Raw genomic sequence first — 24,822 nt, 5'->3', positions numbered from 1 at the left:
CAGCCAACTGTGGGCCCTTCTAAGGGCAGGGCCCCGGGTGAGCGCACAGGTCACACAGCCACTGGGAGAAGCCAGTACTGGAACCCAAGACTGTGAGACTCCAAGCTGTTGAGTGAGCCAGGCCTCCGGGGGGGATCCTCGGGGGCGGCCTGCAGTGGGGCAGCAGAGCCAGTGGCCTGAGGGGGCAGCGAGGTGCGCCCACGGGCCTCCTCACCCAGCGAGAGGGGAGAACTCTCACCCACAAGGCTGGGCTGGCGAAGGGGGGAAGGCGGGGCACGGCATCGGGGGACTAAAGTGGGGAGGGGCTTGGGAGTGAGCCCCTTTTCAGCAGATGGGAAAACCCCAGATGTGTTAAAAGGCCAATCTTTAGTGTTTCCCTGGGGGAATTCTGCTTTGGGCCACGCCGGGCGGGGTTGGGGGGGAGGGGAGCGGTGGCACGGGCAGCCACTCAGCAGGATGTGCCGTGCAGCCCGGCCGGGGCTCGGACGGCAGCAGGATGCCCCTTGAGTTGGCACTGGGTGCTTGCACCACCCTAGGTCTGGGGCGAGGTCCGGCCTGAAGGACAGTCTCAGTCACAGTGTAGTGGCTGACGCAGGAGCCACAGGGGCAGAAAACACTGCTCGGAATGCTGCCCCGCAGGGTCGGGCAAGTCCCTTCACGTCTCAGAGCCTGAGCTTCTGGCCGCGTGTCGTGGAGATGGAACACCTGCCACCTGGTCCTCGCAAGGCCCAGACAAGGTGCGCGCGTGCCGGTGCTCGGTCGCGAGGCCCAGACAAGGTGCGCGCGTGACGGTGCTTGGTGAGCTGTCACAGTGGTGACCGCACGCGCACTCCTGGTGCCACCCTTAGGACCTCCGCCTGTGGAGCCTCAGTACCCAAGTCAGCCGCTGATTCACCTGACCCCTGCTCTGCGCTGGGCAGACGTGCCTCACGCCCAGTCCCTGGCCTCTGGAGGTCTCAGCCTAGCGGGGCAGCGGACGGTTCCCTCCTCTGTGCAACCAACAGTCTGGGATCGACTCCTTTGGTGCTGGGTGGCCGTGAGAGAGGAGCTGGAGATGAACCCGGCACCGACCCAGGCCTCAGGGGTTAGTGGTTTATCCCTCGGCTCACCCCCAGCGCTCAGCCCACCTGCCCCGAGCAGGGTGGCTGCCATGGCTCAGCCTCGCGCCTTTGTCACGACTCAGGAGGCCCCTCCCGAGCTCTCCTGGCGCCTGCACCCCCGGCTCCCCCAGGCCCTGGGCTTGCATCTGGGCGGTGGTCTCCCCCAGTGACTACTCGCTCTCCGGGTGACCCCAGTGCCCAGCACCCAGTGCAGGAGCGGCACGGCGAGGGGCCTGATTTCTGCTGAACCAGCAGATGAAAGAACAGGACTCTGGAGGCCCCATGAAGAATGAGAGGATGCGAGGTGACCGAGCCCCTGTCCCCTGCCGGGCCTGGTGGGGGACAGTGTCGGAGATGAACCCGACAGCACAGGGGACCATGAGTCTACCGGCAGCAGCCACAGTCACGGGCACTGGAAGGTGACGCTGAGGTGGAAGTGGGCTGGACTGAAGGGCGAGAGGGTGGGAGGGAGCTCAGGCCTCGGAGACCGTCTGCAAACAGCACGACACGCTGACCACAGGGCGCCAAGGTGAGCCGCCTGTGGTGAGCCGCGGGTCCAGAGGGCCACACTCAGCTCCTGACAAGCTGTGGGGCTTTGGGCAGAGGGTCTTCCACCTGCAGCTCGTCGACCGCGCAGGTTTCTGGCCCCGCCCCCAGAGGCTCTGAGCGGTGGCCCAGGTGTGGGCGCAGCGACCTGCAGAGACCCCGCGAGCCCAGGGTCTGCCCTGCCCCTTGACGTGGCACCACCCTGGTGGCGGGAGTAGCCCGAGTCCCCTGCCGAGATCTGTCAGGCCTCAGTCGGGGCTGGTCCACCGGCCTTTCTGCTGCCAAGACCACCTGCAGCCCGCTGCGAAGAGGGGTCGGCTACCAGCTCTCCTGGCCCAGCCGCGGACACCCTGACCTCTGACCCTTTCCCCTCAGTTGACTCCTGAGCCTTCTAGGATTCCCATCACTTTGGGATAAAGGCCACGCTCCCCGGCAAGGCCCTTACACAGTGGTCCCGGTCTCCCCGGCTGCCCAGTCTCTACATGCTGGCCCCCCGACCTCTGGATCACCCTGCAGCCCGTCATGAGCAGTGTCCACAGGCTTGAGTCCCTCACCGAGCCCCACAGTGAGGTCCATCTTCCTCATGGGGTCCCTCTGGAAAGTGGAGAGTCAGGCCGACAGAAGTGGCTTCCCCGGCCACCCGGCCAGCCTGCCGCGTGCCCGCGCCCTGCTCCCATCCACTCTGCCTCTGGGTCCCCGCCTCTCCACGTCTGCCCAGAAGCCCCTGCTCCACCTGGGTCGCGTCCGCTTCTGAGCAACACCTGCAGGGGGCGCTCTAACCCATGGTGCTGGACAAAGCCACCCCAGAGCGCCTGGGCCTCTGAGTGGAGCTGGGCCCTGGGGTGCAGGCTGGTGGCCGCTGGGATGGTGACAGTGCGTGTGGAGGTCCTGGGCGGAGGAGGTGGCTGGGGGCAGGCGGTCGTGGAGGCCAGGACTGCAGCCCGACGAGCAGAGGCCTCCCAAGCCTGAGCGTGAGGGCAAGTAGGAAAGGAGGCCTCGCCAGGCCCCACCTGGCCCCCAGCCCCGCCCTCCGCCTGAGGCCACTTCTCAGTCCTCGAGGGGCTGGCCTGGCCTTGGAGCACGCGGCCCGGTGACTGTGAGTTCCCCTCGGCCCTGTGCTGACTGCAGCCCGGCCACGAGGAGGTAATAGGCCAGTGGGTCCACGCCAGCCCTCGGGGCTCCACCTGCCGGGGAACTCGGTCCTGTGCAGGGCCGCTCGCTGTGGGGTCGGTTTCTGTCCGGAGAACTGTCTCCTGCAGACACCAGGGGGCTTGGGATTTCAGGGCAAGGCCTTGTCACAGGCCTGCCCGGTGAGGGCTGTTTTCACACTAGTGCTCGGAGAGCAGAACCTCCCGGACCTGAGGACGGTGCCCTGTGGTCTGCGGCGAGAGCCGCAGGGGAGAGGTGAGCTGACCCCGGGGGGAGGTTTCTTTGTACGCTCTGGGGGGATCTCGAATGGCTCAGAGGACACAGAGGTTTTACACTGGAGCAGGCGGCAGAGCAGGGCCCCGGCAGCAAACCTCACCCCTGGCCTCTGCCTCTCGCCTTTTCTGACAGGTAAGTGGACGGGGGCTGCGGGCAGCCTCTCCCGTGAGGCCATCCTCAGCCTCTCCCCTGGCCTCTGCCTCTCGCCTTTTCTGACAGTTAAGTGGACGTGCGCTGAGGGCAGCCTCTCCCGCGAGGCCATCCTCAGGAGTGCGGGCACAGCATCACAAACCCGTTCCACAGGAGGTGCAGGAGGCTTGGTGGGCAGAAGCAGCCTGAGAAAGGTCACCTGGCCGGTGACCTTTCCTTGGTGCTACGCCGCCCCTCCAGCGGTGTGTGAGCGGGGAGGTTTGGGTGTTAGACCCTCCTCCCCGGAACACCCACCAACAGCTGCCAGCACTCTCCGAGCTCTTAGCGCCAGCCCTGGGCAAAGTGCGGGGAGACAGGCCCGTCATCAGCCCCCCTGCCCTGGAGGGAGTGCGCTGTGCTGTGGGGGTAGGGCAGGATGGTGTGGGGCTGGGCCAGCCACTCACCTCCCTGGGCCTCAGTTTCCTCATCCGAAATGCTGAATGGCATCCTTGCAGGTCCTGGGAACACTGAATATGTCTAGGCACACAAGCACTTAGCCCCAAGCCTGCTCAACAGACGGGAAGCCTCGTTCCAGGTTCCTGAGGGCTGCCCCGGGGACACGGGACAGGGGGAAGGACAGGCGAGATGACAGCCTGGGGCTGAGGAAGACAGGGCCCAGCCCCCGTGCACAAACCTCCCTGCTTCCGGGTGCGGCCTTCAGCCCTGGTGTATGCCCCCCACGCCCCCCCCCCCCCGTGACTTCTTGGGGCCAGGGCCGGGGGCAGGGCAGAGCGAAGCTGGCCCTCGGGGTCTGCATCTGCCCTTTCTTTTCACAGTTCCAGTCTGTGAGCTGGGCGGGCCTCCTGGAAGGGTCCAGATTCTGGGCACCTGGCTGGCCTCTGAGAGGTGCTTATTCACCCTTCTCGTTCTCCAGGTCCCCCTTCTGACTGCGTCAGCCCACCTACGACCTGACCAAGGTCAGGCAGGCCCTGGGCTTCCCGCCTCACTGCCTGGGCCTCGCCATCTCGAGGCTGTATTCCTTGCTGGCAGTAAAATGCTAACGGCCAGGGGAAGAATGGGATGTGACCGAGCACCTGGCGCCTGCCACACACACGGCCAGGTGCCGCATGCCAAGGCTCTCGCCAGCCTGCTTCAGAGGAGGGACCACAGCCCTCTTTCTGCAAAAGAGAAAGCCGAGGCTGAGAGACGTGAGTGCGGCGATGGGGGCGCAGAGCCCAGATCTGGCTCCAGAGCCTGGGCCAGGAGCACAAACCAGAAAGAGGAGTCACGGTTGGCGCCACTCCCATCAAGTGTCCCTGCTCTGAGGACAAACACACAGCTCTTCAAAGAAAGATACAGCCCGGCTGAGCAACCCCAAAGCGCCCCAACTTCCTTGGGACAGACCAGGAAATCCCGCCATGGAAAGCCCTGAGCTCCGGCGACGCGTCGGTCAATAGTCAGCGGCCGCCACCTGGCCTGCCCTTGGCTGGAGCCAGCTAGAGACGCCCACATGGAGGCAAGCGTGGGCTTGAGGGGCAGGCCCTACCCAGGTGGGTGGGACGGGAACCAGTGGGCAGGGGTACCGAGGCGCTTGGTCATTGTCATCTGTTTCTATACTCTGGGGCTCCTCTGAAAACTGTACGGAGAAAAAAAGAGGTGCCTTGGCCTCTTTGGGGTGCCTTCCATTCGTGGCTCTGGTGGACAATCAGTATTACCACTCCAGGGCCCCCCTGAGTGTGGCTGGGCAGGGGAGCCACGCTGACCAGCAAAAACATCAGGAAGTGGGCATGGGGAGGGGCGACCAGGCAGCCAGGGACACTGAGGTATATCCCTGAAGGGACTGGGGACCCACGTGGACCGAATCCTCAATGAAAGAGTTAAAGCAGGACAGAGGAGAGGGGGCCGGCGGACGGGGTGGGGCGGCTGGGGAACACGGTCTCGTAGGTGAGTCAGGCCCGGAAGGAGTGCGGAGGGCTCAGGTGTGTCCCAGCCCAGGCTTCCCGGTAGGTGCGCTCTGAGCCCACTGCCCACACAGCTGCAGGGACCCCTTCCACCTGCAGTCCCACCTCACAGAAGCCGCCCTCAGGGTCTCGGGGAGGGCGTGCTCACACCCACCACTCCCGGGACCCTGCCCTCGCCCCACTCTCATTTCTGGGGGCTGGGAAAGTGGCAGTCAGAAGCATGCTGTGTGTCAGCTGCCTGTGGAGGTGAAGCCTCCCACGGCTTTCACACTTGATGAGATGAGCCTACAGACTGGCTAGAATCAGAATCAAATTTCGTCTGAGGCCCAGATGGAGGCGAAAGCTCTAAGGCCTCAGGCTCGACAGGAAGCCAAGGACTTCCGGCTGGCTGCTCTGCGCCTTCTCAGGACAGGGGCTGGACTGCTCCCTCTAGCCACACTTGGTCCCCAGAGTGCCAGGGCCCAGGTGCCAGGATGCCTGGTTCTGCCCAACTCACAGGGGGGCTGTGGGTGAGTCCCATCCTCTCCGAGCCTCGGTCCGCCCACCCGGGGCCAGCCAGTGCCCTGCCTCCCCTACTTTTCTCTGACAAGCCCCGCCTGGCACCCTCCCTCTCCCCCAAGTTCGACCCCCCGACACAGCTAAGTCACCAGGTCCCACCTCCTTCCACCAGCCCATGGTGCGTGTGTGAGAGAGAGAGACTGAGGACGTGTGTGTGACTAGACTGAGGACAGGAGCTCAGAGCCTCAGCCAGGGACCCCAGCTGACCAGAGACCAGCCGCACGTGGGACCCGTTCAGTGACGGGGTGAAGTCTGACCACCCCGGTTCTTGCTGAACACGAGCTCCGTGCCTGCGCTCAGCCCTGTTGGCAGGGAGGCTGTGGCTGGAGGGGAAGGGGCCTTCCCCGGGCCGCAAGGTTCACCCGCCCTCTCCCTCCAGCTGGCCTTCCTGCTGAGCCTGACCTGGAGAACTGCCCCGTGTCGTCACCCACCTTGCCTCAGATCTACCCTTCCCATTGCCAGGCTCATCCAGGCTCCAGGCCCCGCCCTTTCTCTCCTCGCCAGACACCTGCCTGCGTGAAGAGTGAGCAGTGAGGCCCTACGCATCCCTGGGCACCTCCTCCAGGAAGCCTTCGTTCCTGCTCCGAGGCAACCAGCTTTTCCTGAGGTCCTGCTCTGCGCAAGGCCCTGCACTGTGTCCCCAGGGGCCATCAGAGCACCAGAAGCTCGTAGGTTCCCATCACCCGCTGCCAGCCACCTCTTCAGAAAGTCCTTAGTACTGACTCAGCCTTTTGTGCAGGGCAGTGGACACACCTGATTGCTGGAGCCTCTAAGCCCACCCCTTCGTGGTTTCCAGGCCAAGCCCGATGGCCCAAGTCAACGAGACAGCCTCGTACAGAGAACTTGCAGAGAGCGGGCTTCTAGCCTGAGCCTGTCCCTGTGTAACCAGAGTGAGTCCTCTGGCCTCTCTGGCCTGTAGCGCTCTCGTCTGAGAACAGGGCTACATCTGTCCTGCCCAGCACGGACCGGGGGTTCACAGAGCTGTCGGCCAGCCCACGGCTTCCTCACTGGGGGAGACCTCAAGCCTACTCCCTGGCACTCAAGGCCACATCCCTCCCTCAGCCCCACTCAGACTCCTCCCCAGATGCCTCGGCTCCTTTGAGGTCCCTACGAGGACCACAACACTGACTGACCTCTCTGGGACCTTTAGGCTCTGACCTCCACGGTCCTGTGACGCCGACACTTAAGATGGCCCACGTGGCCATGACCTCTGGGTTAAGCTCAGCTGTGCAGGGTAACTTACGTGTGACCTTGGGCAAGCCAGGGCACCCCAGTGAGCCTCAGTTTCCTCCTCCGAGATGTGAGAAATGCACCACCTGACCTCACAGCTCCCAAGGCTGGTGTGACCTAACAGGAGTGCCACAAAGAAGGTCGTGACAATCCCAGGTGACCCGATAGCTGTGCTCCAGAGGCCTGACGGCTAGTGCCACCCAGGGGCCAGCGACCCCAGAACTGGCACTGGCTGAGGGGCAGAGGAACGAGTGAATGTGGAGACAGATGGCTCTTCTGTTCTGCAGACCGAGCTCAGGTGCAGAGCAGTTCTTTTCTCCGTTTTCCTCACCCTGCCCGGGATCAGCTACACCAGCAGGCCTCCAGCCGCCCGGAGCGGCCCCAGGTGTTTCTGGGCAAGCTTCCCTAGAGTCTGCATCCAGCCCAGGGCAGGGCTCAGAGCGCAGCTGACATCACATGGACCCCCGAGGGGGGCGGGGGCCCGAGGGGGGCGGGCTGGGGAAAAGTGGGCTTGGGCTGGGGTCATTCATGGACTGGGGAGCTTTGGGGCCAGAAGGGGCTGCCAGGTGACCCTGATCGGTCCTCCCCTCTCTGGGTAGCAGATTTCCCAACTATAAAGCAAGCAGGGTGGACTGGACACCCCGAGACCCTGCTGCCCCGCATTTAGATGTAGTTTTTTTCCCCCTGCACGTGGCTCCTCTCTGGCGAGGAGACAGATAAGGACGTGCTGCCTGAACCCCTGTTCTACACTAACACCCGCTTTGCTTCTGCGTCTCAGCGTTGCTTTGCTGACCCTGGAACCCTAACTGCACATGTGGGCATTACTGCGAGTAGAGGGGGTTTACAGAGCACATGTCCTTACACGCAGAAGCCACGAGACACTGCCTCTGGATTCTTTGCTACAAACACACAGAGAAATACATGTATTCGATGAGGGGTAAAAACCTTAAAAAGGAAAAAGTGAGTTCACATCTGGAGCAGAGCCCCTCACACTCACCCACGGCACGCACGATCACACACACGTGGGCACACCGCACAGATAAACAGTCCCCACACACGCTCACCCCACACGCCAGCACAGCTCTCACAGCCTGACATACAAGTACGCATACAGACACCCCACACGCCAGCACACACCACACACACACACACACACACACACACACACACACACACACACGAACAAAGGTGCAAGTACAACAAAGGAAGTGGAAGAAAAGTGTTACCCATGAGTAGCCGCCGTTTCCCCCGCTTGTCCACATCAGCTACTGACGTGGCATTGCACTGAGAGCGCTCAATTGCAGCCTCATCCTTTTCTAAAACACAAGTAAGGGACAAACACGGAGCCGGTGGTTAATGAGAGCCCACTTCCCGCGGCCCAAGACAGTCAGCCTCTTGGCGTGGCGCATGCCGGGCCAGCGCGGCGTCCTCGCCAAGGGGCTAATCCCAGGAACCTCCAGATGGCGTGTTCAGGGCAGAGCGAAGAGGCGGCAGAGCGGGGGAGGGGGGCAGAAGAGGGATATGACCACAAGAGGACACGGTGGGGGGGACACAGGGCCCATCTGCAAACAAACACAGGAGGAGGCTGAGGTCAGAACAGACAGGACCCGCGTGCGGAGAGCTGGGGAGGTGGACAGCACCCCCGCGGAGCTCGCGAAGACCCAGGCAGCTACAGACACCCCGGCTCAGGCTGAAGACGCAGGCACAGGACAAGGCCCAGGACAAGGGGGGACAGGACCCGCGAGGTCCGGTGATGGATACGCCTGGACAGCAGACGCCCTGTCTCAAGGGCGTGAAAATGCGTCCAGCACTCATGCAGAATTAAGAACAAAACATACAGAGGGACAAACACGCGTACACTCAACAGGGGATCCAACCGAACAGACACAGAGAAGCCAGGGGGTCGATTTGGGCAGCGCTGGTTGCCTGCTTGTCTATGGAGGACTGGAGCGAGACACTCAAGTGCTCAACGAGAGGCTGCAAAGAGGGGCGGCCGTTTTAGGAGCGTGCACAGAGAGACAGCGGCCGGGCGGCCGGGAGCTGCCGGCGTGGTCCCCGTAGAGGAGCACGTGAGCTTAGCTGGCTCGCGTTTCTTTGCTCAGTGGGAGATGTGTGGGGACATTTGCTCCCGGGGGAGCCCTGGGAGCAGTGAGCAAAGGCAGATGAAAGGTTCTCTGGGCCAGCAGGGAGTAACGGCCCAGCGCCCAGGAGCTGGGTCTGGGAAAGGATTTCTAAGGAGAGGGGAGGGGAAGGGGCAGGGTGAGGGAAGCTACGTTAGACAGCAGATCCAAGCAGGGACCTTCACGTGCAGCAGACACTAAAGGATAAAAAAATAAGAGAGGATGAGCCAGGTGCACAAAGACAAGGAGTGTTAGACGAGGCTGGGCGTGTGTCTGGCCGGCAGCTGTCTGCGCTGCTCCAGGGGCTGGAGGAGGCAGCTCCACTGCAGACGCAAACGCTGTGGGAGACCCCAGCAGACGAGACAGGAAGGAGGCCGGCGGGCCGGGAGAGCCCCCGGGGCCAGTGGAGACAGGGAGAGAGGTGGGAGAGGGAGTTCTAGATGGGATCAGGCTGCAATAGAGACACTGGTCTGGTCTGAGACCGGGTTCTGCTTTGATTTTTTTTTTTTTTTTGGTTCTTTGGTTTGGTTTGGCTTTTGGCTCTGAAAATCATTAACGAACGTCAGTTATCAGACAAGACAGGCAATCAGGGACCATCACCAGAAAAGCAGGAGGAATGAGATAAAATGAAACCCAAAATGGCTGTCTGAGAGGAGAGACCACACAGAGGAAGGGAGAACCACGCAGGCAGCACCTGGGACGACAGCCCGGGACTGGGACGCGACCGCTGCTGCCCGGCCCGGCCCCTCCGCCCGACTCCCCCGGGGCACAAGGGAGCAGAGCCACGGGGGACAGAAGGTGACAGCGGACTCCGGGCTTCATGGCTTTGCTTGCTTGCCAACCCTTTTCTGTTACTTGGAAGTCCCTCAAGAAATATCTTCTGAGTCGATAATAAAAAAACAGGGCATTTTTACAAAAAATGAATATGATAACTGACTTGCGAGGGGGTGCTGAACTTTGCCAGTGTTGTAGAGAAAGAGGAGGGTGAACTCTGGGCACCAACTTTGAAATTCCTCTTTTTCTCAGTTAAAAAGTAGGCTGTTAGTTTTGAGTGGGGAAAGAACTTACTAGTGATTATAAGTTGAGATAATCACAAATACTCCAGCTTCCCCTTGCAACTAAGGACCAGGAGGACGGAGGTGACAGAGACTGAAACTGACACTCTTGCAAGGTGAGGTGACACCCGAGGGGTGTCAGGAGGGGGCACCCGAGAAGAAGGGGCTCTAGGTGGGAGAGGAGGTCCGGCGAGAGGCCCCGTAGCTCGGGAGTGGAGAGCAGTTAAAGACACCCAGACCTGACCCGGGATTCACACCGGCCCTCTCCCCTGCTGTTCTAGACAACCAAGACTGAAAGCAGTTTTCTGAGAAAAGCTCTTGGTTTTCCAGATGCTGTGGGCAGCTCACACCGCCAAGGAGGTGGTGATGCAGGCTGGCCGAGTCTCCGGTGTGTCTCCACGTTAGGGGAGGAAACCCCTGTGCTTCAGGAACAGAAGCTGCCCTCCAGAGGCGCACACACCACCCTCCTCCCCACAGATCACCTGCCTGGAACCACCTGCACGCGGAGGACGAGGCCCCTCAGAAAACCCGCAGTGACACAAAGCAGAGGCGCTTGGTCTGGGTGGATGGGCGACCCTGGGAAGTGTGCACAGAAAGCTCCCCTTGGGGTCGCCCGCCAGCCCCATCAGTATCGTGGGCGCTCCCTTTATTTTTCCCCCTAAGCTTCCTTCTTGGAAACCAGGATGCAGTGGGGTGTGGCCACTTTCGGGGGGCAGGGTGGCGCAGAGCGCTGCTGCTTGGCCGAAGCGCTTACTCACCGATGCATGTCCGGCCGTCTGAGTGCAGGGCGTACTTCTGGTGGCAGCCGCACACAGGGCCTGTGTCCGTGTCCTCACAGCTGTGCTGGCAGCCTCCGTTTCCATAGTTACAGGTTACTAGTTAGGCCCAAAGTGTACACACGTGTATGTGAACAGAATGACAACAAAAACGATTAGTTTATCGCCGTTGGTTGTTTCTTTAAGGGATGGGGGAGGAAAGTGGGGACATGAGACAGTCAGCGCAGAGGCACACATCTCCCTGGACATCAGCCCCTCTGGGGTCTTGGGTGGAATCGCTCCCTCCCTAGAGGCGAACTGGGGTGGGACAGAGAATGGACTTTGGGTCGTCTGGGCTTCGAACAGAGCTGGCACACAGCTGACGCGCTCAGATGGTGTTAGTTGAAGAAAGGGATAAGCTAGACGACTTTATCCTTCCTAGGTTGCAAAAGACACTTTACAACAGCCTGTCCCGATGGGGCAAATGTCTGTGAATACCAGACATACTCTTCAAGGCGGTGGGAGGGGGCAGGCCCATGGGAGGGGTGGCGCTCATTTCCTTCGCTCTCGTAGACCTTTCTTTCTTTTGCTTATGTCCTGGGGCACGTGGAAGGATGTCCCCATGGATGCCTATTCCCTCCAAGTCCCAGCAGCCACCTCAATCTCTATCCACTCTAAGCCCTAATCCTCCCAAGGAAATGTCCAAACAGACAGAACATATGCAAATTAACGTCATCTCAGATGCAGGTTTGAAAATGACCTTTTATTTAAACGTGTTACACAGTGCGCAGGGCCTACGGCCTGGAGGAGCTGCTGCCCTTCAGACCAGGATCTTAAAATGTTTCACAGCATCAGCAACCCAGGCGCTGAAAAGGGGGCTGAACAAGCAGGAGCCCGTGTGAAGCAGGGAAAAGGAGAAATTCAAGTTGATTGGAAAGAATACACATTGTTCTCTCTTCCCAGGGTGAGGGATGTCGCGAAAGGAGATCCAAGGTCTCCACGGCAGGGCTTCCGGCTGCCCCTGCTTTACTCCGCTGTAAGATGACAGGGCGCCCGTCATCTGTGTGCAAACGGTACACCGGGGCCTTGAGGACAGGGTGTCTTCCTGGAGACCTTACCCATTTGTCCAGAATTCTATCCACACTCTGAATTTATCTGAAAACCCTAATGATGATCAGGTATGCAGAAGTGAGTCTCAGACCAACCACAGTCAGAGGGGCAGAAAACTCCCAACTGGCACAGCCTGAATGATGTTGTAACAGGTGACCCGTGAGCAGGGCTGGGGCCAGAGGGAGGTCACGTGGTGGCAACTCCCCGGTGAAGGATTCCAGGTGTTTCAGAGCTGAGTTCTGCAGCTGCGTTTCCCGGGTACTCCTCCTTCCACCCAGAGAACAGCACGGAGGCTCTGGGGTTTCCAGCCTGAGCGACGCTGGCCCTGCCGACCTGGCCACACGCAGTCTCCCTGCCAGGTGAGGAGGGCGCGAGGAGAATGGGTCCTGCTCACTGTCCCAGACGCTGTCCTCAGCGACCAGCGGCTGGCGGGCTGCCTCTTCCACAGGGAGCTCATGACCATCCGAAGGAGGGACCCAGCTTCCGGGGCGACATTTCAAGGACATGCAGAACTGCTTCAGGAAACAGCTGGGGCTTTGCCACCAAGCCCTCTGGCCCCTCTGTGTGGGAGTGTCTCTTCTCCCAGCATTTCTGGGTGCCCGGCAGCCTCGAGTCAGGGTCTCTCATCTCTCTGCACAGGAGGAGCCTCAGGGAAGCCAAGGTCCCAGGGGGCTGCCGCTGAGCACGGATCTCAGGTGAGGGGAGAGCCCCACCTTGGGCTGAACATCACGTGCCTTTCTGGACTGAGAAAAGCCCCATTCAGGGTGGGCAGGGGTGGACAGTGAGGGGACAGTTCTTTCCAGGCTCTGGGCTCCAGGAGACGGACGGCACCCTGCAAGTGGCTCTACGGAGGACACGGGCCTGTCTGAGGCAACCGGAGCGAGGGCCACTTTCTCGCTCCCTCTCTGCAGGCCCGCGTGCATCTCCCAGACCACACGGGCCGAGCTGTGAGCACGTAGAGAGCCTACAGCACGTACACGGAAGTAAATACTGGAGGCCTGAGCTCCGGAAAGACCCAGAGAAGGATGGAGAAAACCTCCTCTGGCCCTGGAGTGAGTCCTGGGCTCTGGAGGGAGGAAAGTTTGGGCAGAGTCCCCTGTGGTCCCACTCGTTCACAGCGGCTGCCTAGGCCAGGCCTCAGCCCCCGACCCAACTCCAGATCTAGAATTTCCTGGGCCTCAAGTGAGCTCAAGGGCTAGAGGGAAGTCTCAGAGCTAACTTTACGCTAATCCACATTAACCACACAGAAGAAACCAAAGCTGACGGGGTGGACAGCCAGGGGTGCCGTCCCTCGGCAGGAGGGCCGCAGGGCAGTCACCCACTCCTGGGCCCCAGGATGGGTACTGGACTCTCCACACACCTTGGCAACACCCAGCCGCTGAGCAGAGAGGGTGGGACTCTATCTGCTTGACCAAAAGTTCGGGGCACGGGCTTAGCTCTTCTCTGTCCGGGTGGGGCGGGGGAGTCTTGGCCGTGCACAGAGCTCTCCTTATCCCTGACCTCTCAGACCAGGCTGGTCCCTCAGGAGATGCTCTCTGAGCAAACCGTCCCCTTGTAGCACTTGTAGCACTCGCCCCACACGGAATCATAGGATTAGGCAGCCTGTGAGTCAGTCCCAGCCACTTCCTGGGACCCACGGCTCTCTCTCGGGCACCTAGCTCAGGGCTTGGCCAGGGCAGGCGTCAGCCAGGCTTGCGGACTGAAGGAATGCGCTTTCCTCCTGGCCGAGCCTGTCAACAAGCCTGCCCACGCCACATATGCTGGTCCCTGGCCTGTGTCCTGAGGAAGCTCAGATTACCCCACGGGGAGGACTGGGAAGCTGGAGTTATTCCTTCTCTGTTCTGAAGGTTGCCAGGTGGCAGGAGGTTTCTCTGTAGCTAAAGGGATCCATCTGCTGTAGAGGACAGGAGGGCCTGAGTTAGAGCTGGGCATTTCCCCGTCAACAGCGTCCCTGATTGGTCCTCCCCTTGGTGACAGTGTACCTATTGATCACTGCGATCCCGCAGGAATGACTAGAAGAGGAAGGCTGGTCCACATCGGGGACCAACCTGGGCAGGAGGAAGTGTCTTCACCTTGGGAAACGGACGAATCAGGCGTGGGGGCTGGAGCACGAGCTCCCTTGGTGACAGGGACTACGTCTGAGGCGTGTGGGTCCCCGAGATCTCGATGACTGAGGAGAGTGGAGGAGAACTGGAAGAGTCACGATGACTAAGGACGACGGGCTGGCAAAGGCCAGCTGTCTTCTCCACAGAATGAAGAATGGAAAGAAAGCCCATTTTCTTTAGGAGAGCTGGTCAGCGTCTGTGTCCTGGTTCAGTGGCCAGCCTGGGAGTTGGACTCAGACTCCTTCATACCATTTTTCTGCAGCACAAGGTGGGCCTGGTATGAAGTGCTTGTCTCTGGCCAGAGACGGGCAGCAGTCACACCAGCCACCCTCCACTCTTTTCAGACACACAGCAAACATCACATCAATCTGGGCGTCCTGGCTGCCCGGCGAGCAGAGGCCACGTCCTGCCACTCCCCACGCAGTGCCGGGAGGATGCACTGCGTTCGAAGCTTTGAGGACTCAGTGTGTTCAGCCACCGTCTCACTTCGTTTGCTGGCTCCCATTCCTACTGGGAAGTGCCGAGTGACCACATTAAGAGGCTGGATTACGCCTGCGTCCTGCAGGCTGACCTCCAAGCTGGTCCTGAAACGGCACCTTTGACCAGAGGCCTCATTCAATCCAGATTCCCCAGGGTATCATCGTCTATAGTGGGCCTTTCAGGGCTAGGCTATGAGCTCTGGTCTTTGATCCTGGAAACAAGCTCAGTGCAGTCTGCGCTGGGACCCCCCCCCCCCCAGAACCAAGCTCCTTGCCTTCTTTTTTTTAAAAAAGTAAATTTATTTATTTATATTTTGGCTGCATTGGGTTTTCGTTGCTGAGCGCGGGCTTCTTCTAGTTGCGGTGAGCGGGGTCTACTCTTCGTTGCGGTGCGTGGGCTTCTCATTGCAGTGGCCTCTCCTGTTGCAGAGCACGGGCTCTAGAGCACAGGCTCAGTAGTTGTGGTGTGCGGGCTTAGCTGCTCTGTGGCATGTGGGATCTTCCCCGACCAGGGCTCGAACCCGTGTCCCCTGCATTGGCAGGCGGATTCTCAACCACTGCGCCACCAGGGAAGTCCCCTCCTTGCCTTCTTTATACCATTCTGTTACCAAGGGCTGCCCTGGCCCACTGCGAACCCACAGTCCCTCCGTTCCTGCTGGAGAGCTCGAGCACAGGGCCAATGGGTCTCTCGGGTCGGGGGCGGGGGGGAAGGAGGAGGTTACGATGAGCACTGGCAGGGTTGTCACGCAGGGCCCTGCATAAGATCCAGCCCAGGTCTGGGGCTGTGTCAGTGGTACTATGCCAGGGAAACCCCGAGCCTGGGGCTTACGGCCCTTGTCTCATGCCTCCCAGGCCCCTTCGGGGGGGGGCCCTGCCCTCCTCTCCCCCCAGGGGACTGAGTGCCCTTCTCAGGCAACGTCCAGCAGACTGGACAGACCCCCCACAAAGCAGCGGCAGGAGACGCGTGGGAATGTCTGACCCCTTCGCCTCCATCTACCTACGTGTGCAGTCCTTCTGGTTGTGGGCAAGGTCAAAGCCAGGCCTGCAGTCACAAGCCACCCCACCTTTGGGCGTCTCCCGGCAGATGTGGGCACAGCCATGGTCTTTGTTCATGCAGTTCATACCCTCTGGGAAGAGACAGACAAGAGAGGGGTTGGGGACCAGGGAGAGAGAAAATTTCAGGCTTAGAAGAGATAACCGGCGAAATGTCACAAACAAACGTAGTGTTCTTGGGCTGCCGTTGGCACGTGCATGGCATGCACACGGAGGGTGCACCTAGTCATCCAGATGGCGATCCCCTGGGGTAAACTGAGGACACGGTGCCCAGGTCTAGAGCCAGGCCTTGCTCGGAGGCCGGAAATGAGCTTGCAGGACCCACGGAGGAAACGCTCCTGGCCTGGGTCAGATTACAGGGCATGGGCTGCAGGATGCTTCCCAGGTCAGGGGTTTAGATGGTTTCCCCACGAAAGCAGACGTGGGTGGCATTTAAAACGATGGCGGTGCGCAGCACTTTTCAGTTTGTACGGGGATGCCACAAGCCCCCGTGGGGCAGGTGGAGACTTGCATGTCAGGCTGGGCACACGGAGGAGTGCTGACGGGTCAGGATGCCGACACGCCCCGGCCGGCCTCCAGCTGCAGTGCTCCCCGGACCCATGGAACCCCCAGCCTCAGTGCAGAGCCCTGCAGGCCCGGAGCCCCGAGCAGGCGTCCCTCCGCCCTCCGTGCTTATTCCGGGTCCAGGCCACACACGGCACTGTGCTCCTAATGGCAGCCTGAGAGTCCTGCTGCTCGGCAGATGTTCCTCTTTAAAGCAAATATGTGTGCAAACCTCAGGCACCTTTTCCTTCGAGGCCTCAACTTAAAAGGGCAGTTCGCAATGGACTCCCCTGCTGGCTGGGAAACTTCAGAAATGGGAGGCTGTGGCAGCGACTCAGGCTGGGCCACGCCACTGCCTGCCCCGGCACCCCCACGCCCTAGCTGCAGCGGGCTTTTTTATCTGGAGCCTGTCCACGTTGGCCCTGCCCGGCAGGCCCTTGCAGCTCGTCCTCTGGCCGACGCGGAAGCCCTGTCCCTCCCAAGGCCAGCCAGGTTCCCTGTCCTCTCCCCTCCCAGAGGCCTCGCTGAGTGCAGAGCTGGGCTGCCCACGGGCTTCGAGGGCAGGAACTATGGCCCATCCACCTCCGGAGGCCTGGCGTCTACACACCACCCAGTCAGCGCCCGCCAAGCATCTCGCCAAAACGCACTCTGAGGGCCCTGGTGTGATCACGGAGAAGAAGGGTTCCCTGGGGTGGGCCGTTTGGCCCCTCTCCTGAGTCGCCCACAGTTTTGGGGAAATCCCCTCCACCCCAGAAGACTTGATCCCCCTCCCTGTCTGCCTGCAGCGGCTCGGAACCCCCTTCAGTTGACCCCGGTTGATGTTTATCTTCCTGGTGATTTGTGAGGAGTTTCCAGAATTTATGAGGTCAGGGGTCAAGTGAGAGGTTAGAGGTCACAAGTCCATCAAGAGGCTAAGTGCAGATGAAAGGAAGGGCTGCTGTCCGCCCACACGGCCCTGAGACCTCCTCCCCCAGGTGACTCACTGGCCTCCTGTTCGAGGTGAGGACTAACTAGCTCAATCTTGACCTCGGCCACTTGAAGCATGGGCAGGGGGCAACTGAGAACTGACAGATGTTTGAAAACACAAACACCCTGCTCAGCTCGAGCGCTTCTGGACGCTCCTGACGTGGTGGTCGTGAGAGCATTGCCATCATATTTAAAATGACCCTAGCAACCACCCCAAAGAAGGCCACAACGGCCTAGCTAGGGGCCGGGGGTACGGCTTCCTCTGTGCGGGTGACTCAGCCCCTTGCCCAGCCGTGGACGCGGGAACTGCGTGACCTTCCCCTCCACTCTGGGGCGGCACTGGCTTCCGCGGGCCACGAGCAGCTTGGCTTCATGGCTGGCAGGACCACAGATGGTCAGGGCTGGACGGCTCCTTGCCATCCATCTTCCAAATGGGGAAAACGGGGCCTCGAGGCAGGGGTGGCTGTCCCAGATCATACGGCAGCCCTGGAACCCAGGCCGCTGGGCTCCCAGCCGTGGCTCTCCTGGTCTGGGGGTCACTGAGCGACCCTTGTGGGACTCAGATGACGGACAGGCAGCATGCATTTGCTGGGGGGTGAACAGAACTAGGAACCCGGCACAGAGCTGGGCTAACAAATGGTACCTGTTACTATTTGTTGCCCTCAGAATTAAGAGCCTATGAAAATTCAAGGCAAATTCAGACTGTGAAGCTCTCCCGGCAGCCCCTCAACGAAGCGCAGAACCCCTCGCTCCTCTCTGACCTTCACCCGGCTGCCGCTGAGCACGAGGGCGGAGCCTCAGCTCACCTGCAGAACCATCACGAAGCCTCGTCTCTCCTGCTGGTGTCACCTCTCTAGCCTTTCCACACAGCGTGGCGTTCCTCGAGCGGCCGTGCTTTACGGCAGCTGGGGTCCCGACCTCTCACCTGCTTGTCCTCTGAGTCCCCGCTCTCCCTCTGCAGCCACCACCGGCCTTCCCACTGGGCTGGACGTATAGCAGAGCGGCCTCGGGCAGGCCTGGCCCACGCCCTCTGCAGCTGCTCCGTGAAAGGTGACGGGCTCTTACGAGCAAGGTCACTCTGGCGGCGTCCTAAGCAAGGGGAGCGCTAAAAGGCTGGCCTGTGAGACCCACGCCTCAGGGCAGCTGAGTGGCTCCCCTTGGCGGCTAACCGATGCCTTCCTTCACTCTCTGGGCGCGGCTCAAGCTCTGTCCCGCACACCGCGGGTCCTGGCTTTGTCTCTTCCTTCCAGCTGGCGCAACGCTAAGGGCCGGCTCTGCGCTTCTCCCGTGCCTGTCTACCTGCGGCCGCCCTGCCCACCAGCCAGTGAGCTCCGAGAGGCCGTGTCTTGTCCCTGCTGTGTCCCGCGCCCAGAACCCTGGCTGCACACGGCAGATGCTCAGGAGATCTTACTGGGGAGCGGATGCAAAGGCGCCAGAGGGAGAGTCCAGCCCCCAGGCCGGCAGGCCAGCCTGGCCACGTGCTCACACCATCAAAATACTCCGAGGAAGGCTGAGCCTCGTGCAGGAGGGGCCGGGGCCAGGGCTCCCCTGCTCGTACCTGAGCCTCTGGTCAGATACCTTCTTCCCTTTTCTCAGCTGACAAATGGGTTGTCAGACCGTGTACCTCCGAGGGTTGCCGTGAGGCTCAAATGAGAAGACCGTGCAACGTGTGTGGCACAGAGCGGGTTCCTAAGGAAGGAGGGCTGTTCCTAGAGCTTTTCTACACTGCTGCTGCTTCATCCTGCCTTGTGTAAAATGCGTGTAGCTGCTAAGTTGCGCTCTCCTGCCGACCGTGGGTAATTTGAGGGGAGGCCTGACCTTTACTCTTTTCTGTATCCCAAGTACCCAGCACGGGGCCTGCCCCGAGCTAGGGGTCAGCAAACAGTAACTGAAAGAAAGCAAAGAAGAATGGGGGCGAGAAAGAGAGAGAAGGGAGGAAGAAGAGAGAAGGAGGGAGGGAGAGGAGAGAGAAATGAAGCCCTTCTTACCTCAGAGCAGATTAAACCCATTGCCTATTATTTAGGGGACAAGGCGAGAGGCATAGAGCATTTGGAAAGCACTATTGTGGCATTCGCTGCTGTGTGTTCTGTGAAACACAGCATCCCAGGTCGCCTGAGGTAGGGAATTCACAACGCACGTTAAAGGCTCTGAGAAGTCCTGCAGGCACTCGTGGATAGCCCCCTCCCCCTCACTTAACACAGTATCCTGGGGAGCTCTGCCCCAGCCCCTCTGGGAGGCTCTGGGTTACAGGCTTAGAGACCCCAGGGTGGCCCACTTCAGCCCCTCACCTTACAGATGAAGCCACCGTGGCAGAGGCACTGTGGAGGCGCAGGGCGGGGCAGGGAACACGTGGAGCCTGGCGTGGCTTCCTCTGTGCCTCAGAGCCTCAGGGGTAGAGCGGACGGCTCTCCCTTCTTGTCCGCCCAGGAAGGCGGTCCTGAGCACTGCGAGCTAACAGGGGTAGTACTGGGAGGGCTACTGCTGAGGGCCATGGGGCCAAGTGGAAGTTTGGATGTGAAAGGTGAACCCCGGGGCGGGGGCATGCAAGGTGCGTGTTGCCAAGCACTTCTGCTGCAGGAGAATGGCCCTGGGCTCCACACTGGAAGGGACTGCAGGTCCCCCACCCTGCTGCAGCCCCATCCCAGCTCCTCTGAGGCAGCCCGGCCCGTTCCCGCCAGCTCTGGCTGGCACACCGTCTCCACGGGCTTCTCCAGAACAAGGGCGGAGCCCAGAACTGGGCACAGAGCAGGCTTCTGCGAGCCTGCGGGACCGAAAGGCCCTGTCTCCCTCTGTCCTCCTGTGGGCCCCTGCTTTGTACCGTGTCTACTCTTGGGAGCTGGACCACCAGACAGCTGCCTCGGGGCCAGGCGCAGCCACTCCCTCGGCCTCACTCCCCATCGTGATACCATGCAGTGCTGAGTTCAGCAGAAAGCCCTGTTCACCTCCCCTCCTCGAGGGGAAGTGAGATATAATTTCAGAGTTGTTCCCAGAAATCCTGGTCTTCAGGGGCCTGGTGCCAGTCAGGCCAGGCTGCCCGCCAGGTCGAATCTAATTTGATCCAATCCATCCAAATCCAATTACGTTCTGCAAACTCGGACCGAGTGTCTCCTCGGTGCCCAGGGTGGGGCGGGGAGCAATGAGGACACAGAAGCTTTGCTGACACGTCGCCAGGTCCACATTCAGACTCTGACGCTCGCTGCATGACCTTGGGCAATCCCTGCACCTCTCTGAGCCTTAGTTTTCATCTGTGAAAAGTGAATAGTTGTCGGACCTGCCTCCCAGGCACTCACTCAAGGTGCAGGGCCCTCTGGGCCAGTGAGGCTGGCTAAGGGTGCAGGTAAGGACCCGAGGGACTTCATCCTGGGCAGGGGGAGCCATTGAAAGGTTGTCAACTGGGCAGCGATGCACTTTGTGTTAGAAAGATCTCTGGATGCTGTATGGAGGCAACCTGCTGGGGCAGGAGTGCGGGCCAGAAGCAGGTGGGAGGCTACTGTTATCACCCTGAAAGGGACGGAGCAGCCTGGAGGGGCGGCAGCGTGTGTGCGGACAGGGACAAAGGCTGGATCTGGGACACACGTCAGAGCCCCTTTCTCTCAGTTTTCCAGAAGACGTGATGTAGGGACTCGGGCTCTGACTGTACTTTCATTTAATGTAACCCTCACCGTAAGCCTGAGAAGTGGGTATGACCGTGAGGCTGGATCAGGGTTGGGGAAAGACGTGCCAGGGCCACACCGTGCACAAGAACTCCGGGCTGCACCTTCCTCTCCCAAGCGCCCCGAGCTTCCTTCTGACGGGCCCCTCCCCAGGTTCCTGCACTCTCTAGGCCCGGTGACAGGCCCCCGCAGCCCTTTCCCACCAGGGCCTATTTTCCCAAAGGCCTCCTATCATTTTTTGAGGCTCTACAGGAGTGTGCACAGAGGTAAACGACGGCGGACTCTGCCTGCCCCAAACCAGTGCGTACATCGCGCCTTCTGTAGAGCAAAGTTCACGGATGCATCTAAAGCAGGGCAGTGGGGCTGGGGGCCAATCTGTTTGTACTTAGGGGCAGCCTTTCTCGTAGCCCCCGGCCCAGAATAACAAAGCTGGAATGTGTGCCTCTCAGGGGTCGTTGCTATGGCGACTTCATCAATAACATCATTTTCCGCATCCCTGTCCCTTAAACACGCAGGAAGGGAAGGCAAGCTGGGAACGGCAGAGCGGGGAGAAGAGAACAATCACCTTGTTACGTCCTCCCCCAACTCGGGAGGAAGGGATTTTCCTCCCCTTCCACCTCATCAGTAGAAAATTACGGAGCCCAGGAAGAAGCTGGAGCCTTGGGGGTGGGGGGGTGACAGGAAGAGGCTGCTGCCTTCCCCAGCCCAGACTCGGCAAGTTGGCCGAGCCAGGCAGGGAGAAACAAATGTGGGCCCCCACGTGCTTTGAATGGGGGCGCCGAAGGGAACGCTAGCAAGGTCCTGCCGCCGGGGGAAAGGCAGGGGCGGCAGCAAGGATGGGACCGTGGGAGAGGTGACGAGGACAACAGCTGTGCCCGTCCGCCCAGAGCCGCCTGTGTGCCAGGCTGAGCCACATGCTTTACATATGTTATCTCACGAATTCTCCCCACCACCTCAGCAGGGCGCTTCTGTCCCGTACTGGCCCACTTAACGGATGGGAACACTGAAGCACCGACAGCTTAATAACTGAGGTGAGGGGGCTGGATCTAGGGGCAGCCCTGAAGCAAGACAGAATGGGGGCAGCTCTGGGCTGCAAAACAGGAAACTGAAACTCGCTGCAGACGGATGACGACCCACCGCAGCTACCACTGTGGAGCGCCTTCTGTGCCCTAAGCACTTTACGTGAATAACCACCTTTAAGTCTCAGGACCATTTTTCAGAGTAGATGCTATTATCCCCACTGTGCCAGTGAGGAGAGTAGGACCCAAGAAAGGCTTGGTAACTTGCCCAAGGGACACGGACGAGACAGGCATACCGTGTTTCACTTCAAAACCTGCGTTCCCCGTGGCCTTCTAGGAGGCAATGGAGCATTCACGGCCAGGGGAGGGGCAGGGAAACCCGAGCTGTCCCCTTCTCTTCCTTACCTTTCCCCAGGGTGTGAGCACGGAAACGACCCAGCCCCGCCCTCCCTGGCTGCGTCCACTTTTCCACATTCTGTCTCTCCAAGCCCATATCAAATGCCAACTTCTCCAGGATGCCTGATTTTTCACGCCGCACAGAGGCAGACGTGAGAACACGGGCCCCTACCATCTCGCTCTGCAAGGTGAGTAGTTCTGTCATCATTTTACAGAACCATTCAGAGAGACTGAGCAATTTGCCCTTGGTCACTTGGGTAGGATGTGGTAGAGCTGAAACTTGAACCCTGTCCTGTCTGACTTGAAGACCTGCCCTTCTCCAGCTACAGAAGGAACTTTACAGAGCATAAACCTGACTGTATCTTCCTGTTGCTAAAAACCCGTCGATGCTCCCACCCCAGCCGGGGCCCAGGGTTAGGCTGAAAGTTCTCAGTGTAGCACTCTAGGTCCTCCCCATGCTCTGCCTGCCACGGCTCTAGGGAACAGGGACACTTGGCTGTCGGCCAGCAATTTGAGGTCCTGCTTGGGTGTCACCTCCCCTAGGAAGCCCTCCTTGCTTCCACCCTCCCCTCAAGTCCCTCGGATGGATTAGGGGCCTGGGCTTCCACAGCCCTCTGGACTCCCCTCTCTCATAACACCCGCCACACGAACTGTAACTTCTGGGTTTGCTGGACTCCCCCCACCAGACTGGGGGGGGGTCCTTGAGAGGCAGGGCCCAAGCCTGAGTCATCCCTTTGCCCTCCCCCCACCCCCCGGCCACCGCACAGTGCCCATTTCAGGCCTGAGAGATGTTCGCTAAACCTGGCTACACTGGCGAGGGGCCTGGGCTCAGCCACTCTGGGCTTTGGACTCTGCATCAGAACAGCGGCCAGTACCCCGGCAACAGGACGTGTCTGTCTGCAGGCCCAGGCCCGGCTGCTGCCTGCAGTGCAGTGCTGGCCCCAAGCCTGTGCCGCCTGCCCGCCCGCCCGCCGGTCCGGCTCCACCTCGATCCCCTAATTACACTCCAACAGCATCTGTGCCTGGATGGTGCTGGGAGAGCCCCTCATTACGGGGCCTGGGCTTAGCAGAATGCAGGGCTCTGTCTCCCACCCTGTGCCCCTGAAATTACATCCTCCCGGCCAATTCCAGGCCCGGCCGGGGCGCCAGCAGCCGGCTGCCCCAGACTAGACCCGCAGCTGACCACGAGCCCAGCCCACCCCAGGCTGCATCCCTAGGGGTGGCCCCACCTGGGAACCAGGAGTAAGTCTGTGGGCTTCCACTTGCCCAGAGCGCCTCAATGCCAGACCCCATGCCAGGCTCTTTGCAAGCTTCCCTAATGGACTATCTCCACGATGCTGAGTGCCAGGTACCGTCAGCAGGCTCACCAGACAGGTGACGATGTGAGGCTTGGAGAGGGCTCCCCCACCTTGTGCGGTGGCGCAGGGACGCGACCCCCGGCCAAGCGCTCACTTCACACCCCAGCAGCCCTGTGCTCACTTGGCTGCCTCGCTGGCCCTCGAGGGGACGCTGCTCTGCTCTTCCTCCAGCGCCTCGTTGTTTTCATCAGCCCGATCCTTTCCTCGCTGCTCCCCACTGCCCACTCCCCGCACACAGACCCTTGGGCCGTCCCACCACCTCCACCCCTGCCTTCAGGCTGGAGGCCCCCTGCCAGGGCCCCGGGGGGACTGGCCCTTGTCTGTGCACCCTGCCTCCCCCGCAGCACCTGCTGCCCAGCTGGTGCAGCCTCGGCAGTCCAGCCCTTGTGTGATTTGACCCCCGACGCCCTCCATGTTTATCTGCTCACCTGCCTACGTGCTTTCCTTCCACAAATATTTAGGTAGGGTCTCCCGGACACCAGGCCCTTCCTTCTGCAGGACCAGCCCGCTTCTTGTCTGTGCCTCTCATCCTGCTCTGCTCTCCCAGTGGCTGGACCACAGCTGAGCCCGTTGTAGGTGTGCCACCGACACCCACAGCGTGGCTGGCCCCGAAGCGCCTGCTCACGTACAGACAGAGGCCCGTCTCTGAAACCAAGCCATCCTGCTTTGAGTTTACAAACACGCAAACAGGCAGAATGGACTGGTTTTCTGGAGCACCCAGAGGAAGCCTCTCCTTTCCCACTGAGGAGGCTGCAGCCCACCGGACAGGACTTGCCCTGAGCCATGCAGCAGTTAGCACAGCGTCCACGTGGAACCTCCTGACTCCCGGTGGCTCCCCTGACTCCCCATGCCTTGACACTCAAGTTCAGTTTTCCTTTTTTTAAAATTTATTTTATTTTAATTTGTTCGGCTGCACTGGGTCTTAGTTGCGGGACGCGGGATCTTTAGTTGCGGCAGGCAAACCCTTAGGTGCAGCATGTGGGATCTAGTTCCCTGACCAGGGATCGAACCCGGGCCCCCTGCATTGGGAGCGCAGAGTCTTAGCCACTGGACAGCCAGGGAAGTCCGAGTTCAGTGTTCCTTCCATCACAGCAGGAGGTGGCTCACGAGGCACTGCTGGCTCAGGGCTGTCGGCCAGCCTTTGGGCTCACCCTCTCCCTCCCTCCCTCATTGTACGCCTTTGCTGAGCACCGCCCGCGTGCAGGCCGTGTGCTGAGGCCGCCGGCAGAGCCAGCCAGGATGCACACACGTCACAGGGGCG

At 60.6% G+C, this 24,822-nt stretch overlaps 1 protein-coding gene across 5 annotated transcripts in view; it reads right to left on the bottom strand.

Moving 5' to 3' along the window:
• The window catches only part of SCUBE1 (signal peptide, CUB domain and EGF like domain containing 1), a 131,067-nt gene that overhangs the window by 44,941 nt on the left and 61,304 nt on the right, over positions 1 to 24,822 (bottom strand). For 3 of the 5 annotated variants that reach the window (XR_009565479.2, XM_030855708.3, XM_060306272.1), the window contains exons 5-7: positions 15,575 to 15,700; positions 10,883 to 10,999; positions 8,176 to 8,265 (exon numbers count right to left, since the gene is read on the bottom strand). Coding sequence is in view for 4 of the 5 variants with exons in the window: in XM_030855708.3 (XP_030711568.2) it covers positions 8,176 to 8,265; positions 10,883 to 10,999; positions 15,575 to 15,700 (333 nt within the window). In the remaining variant the exon portion in view is untranslated. The remainder of the gene's footprint in view (positions 1 to 8,175; positions 8,266 to 10,882; positions 11,000 to 15,574; positions 15,701 to 24,822) is intronic. The other 2 variants (XM_060306270.1, XM_060306271.2) reach the window with 2 other exon arrangements.

This window comes from Globicephala melas, chromosome 10 (assembly GCF_963455315.2).
Source record: "Globicephala melas chromosome 10, mGloMel1.2, whole genome shotgun sequence".
NCBI classification, from domain to species: domain Eukaryota; kingdom Metazoa; phylum Chordata; class Mammalia; order Artiodactyla; family Delphinidae; genus Globicephala; species Globicephala melas.
This window is presented reverse-complemented; position numbering and strand designations above follow the sequence as displayed.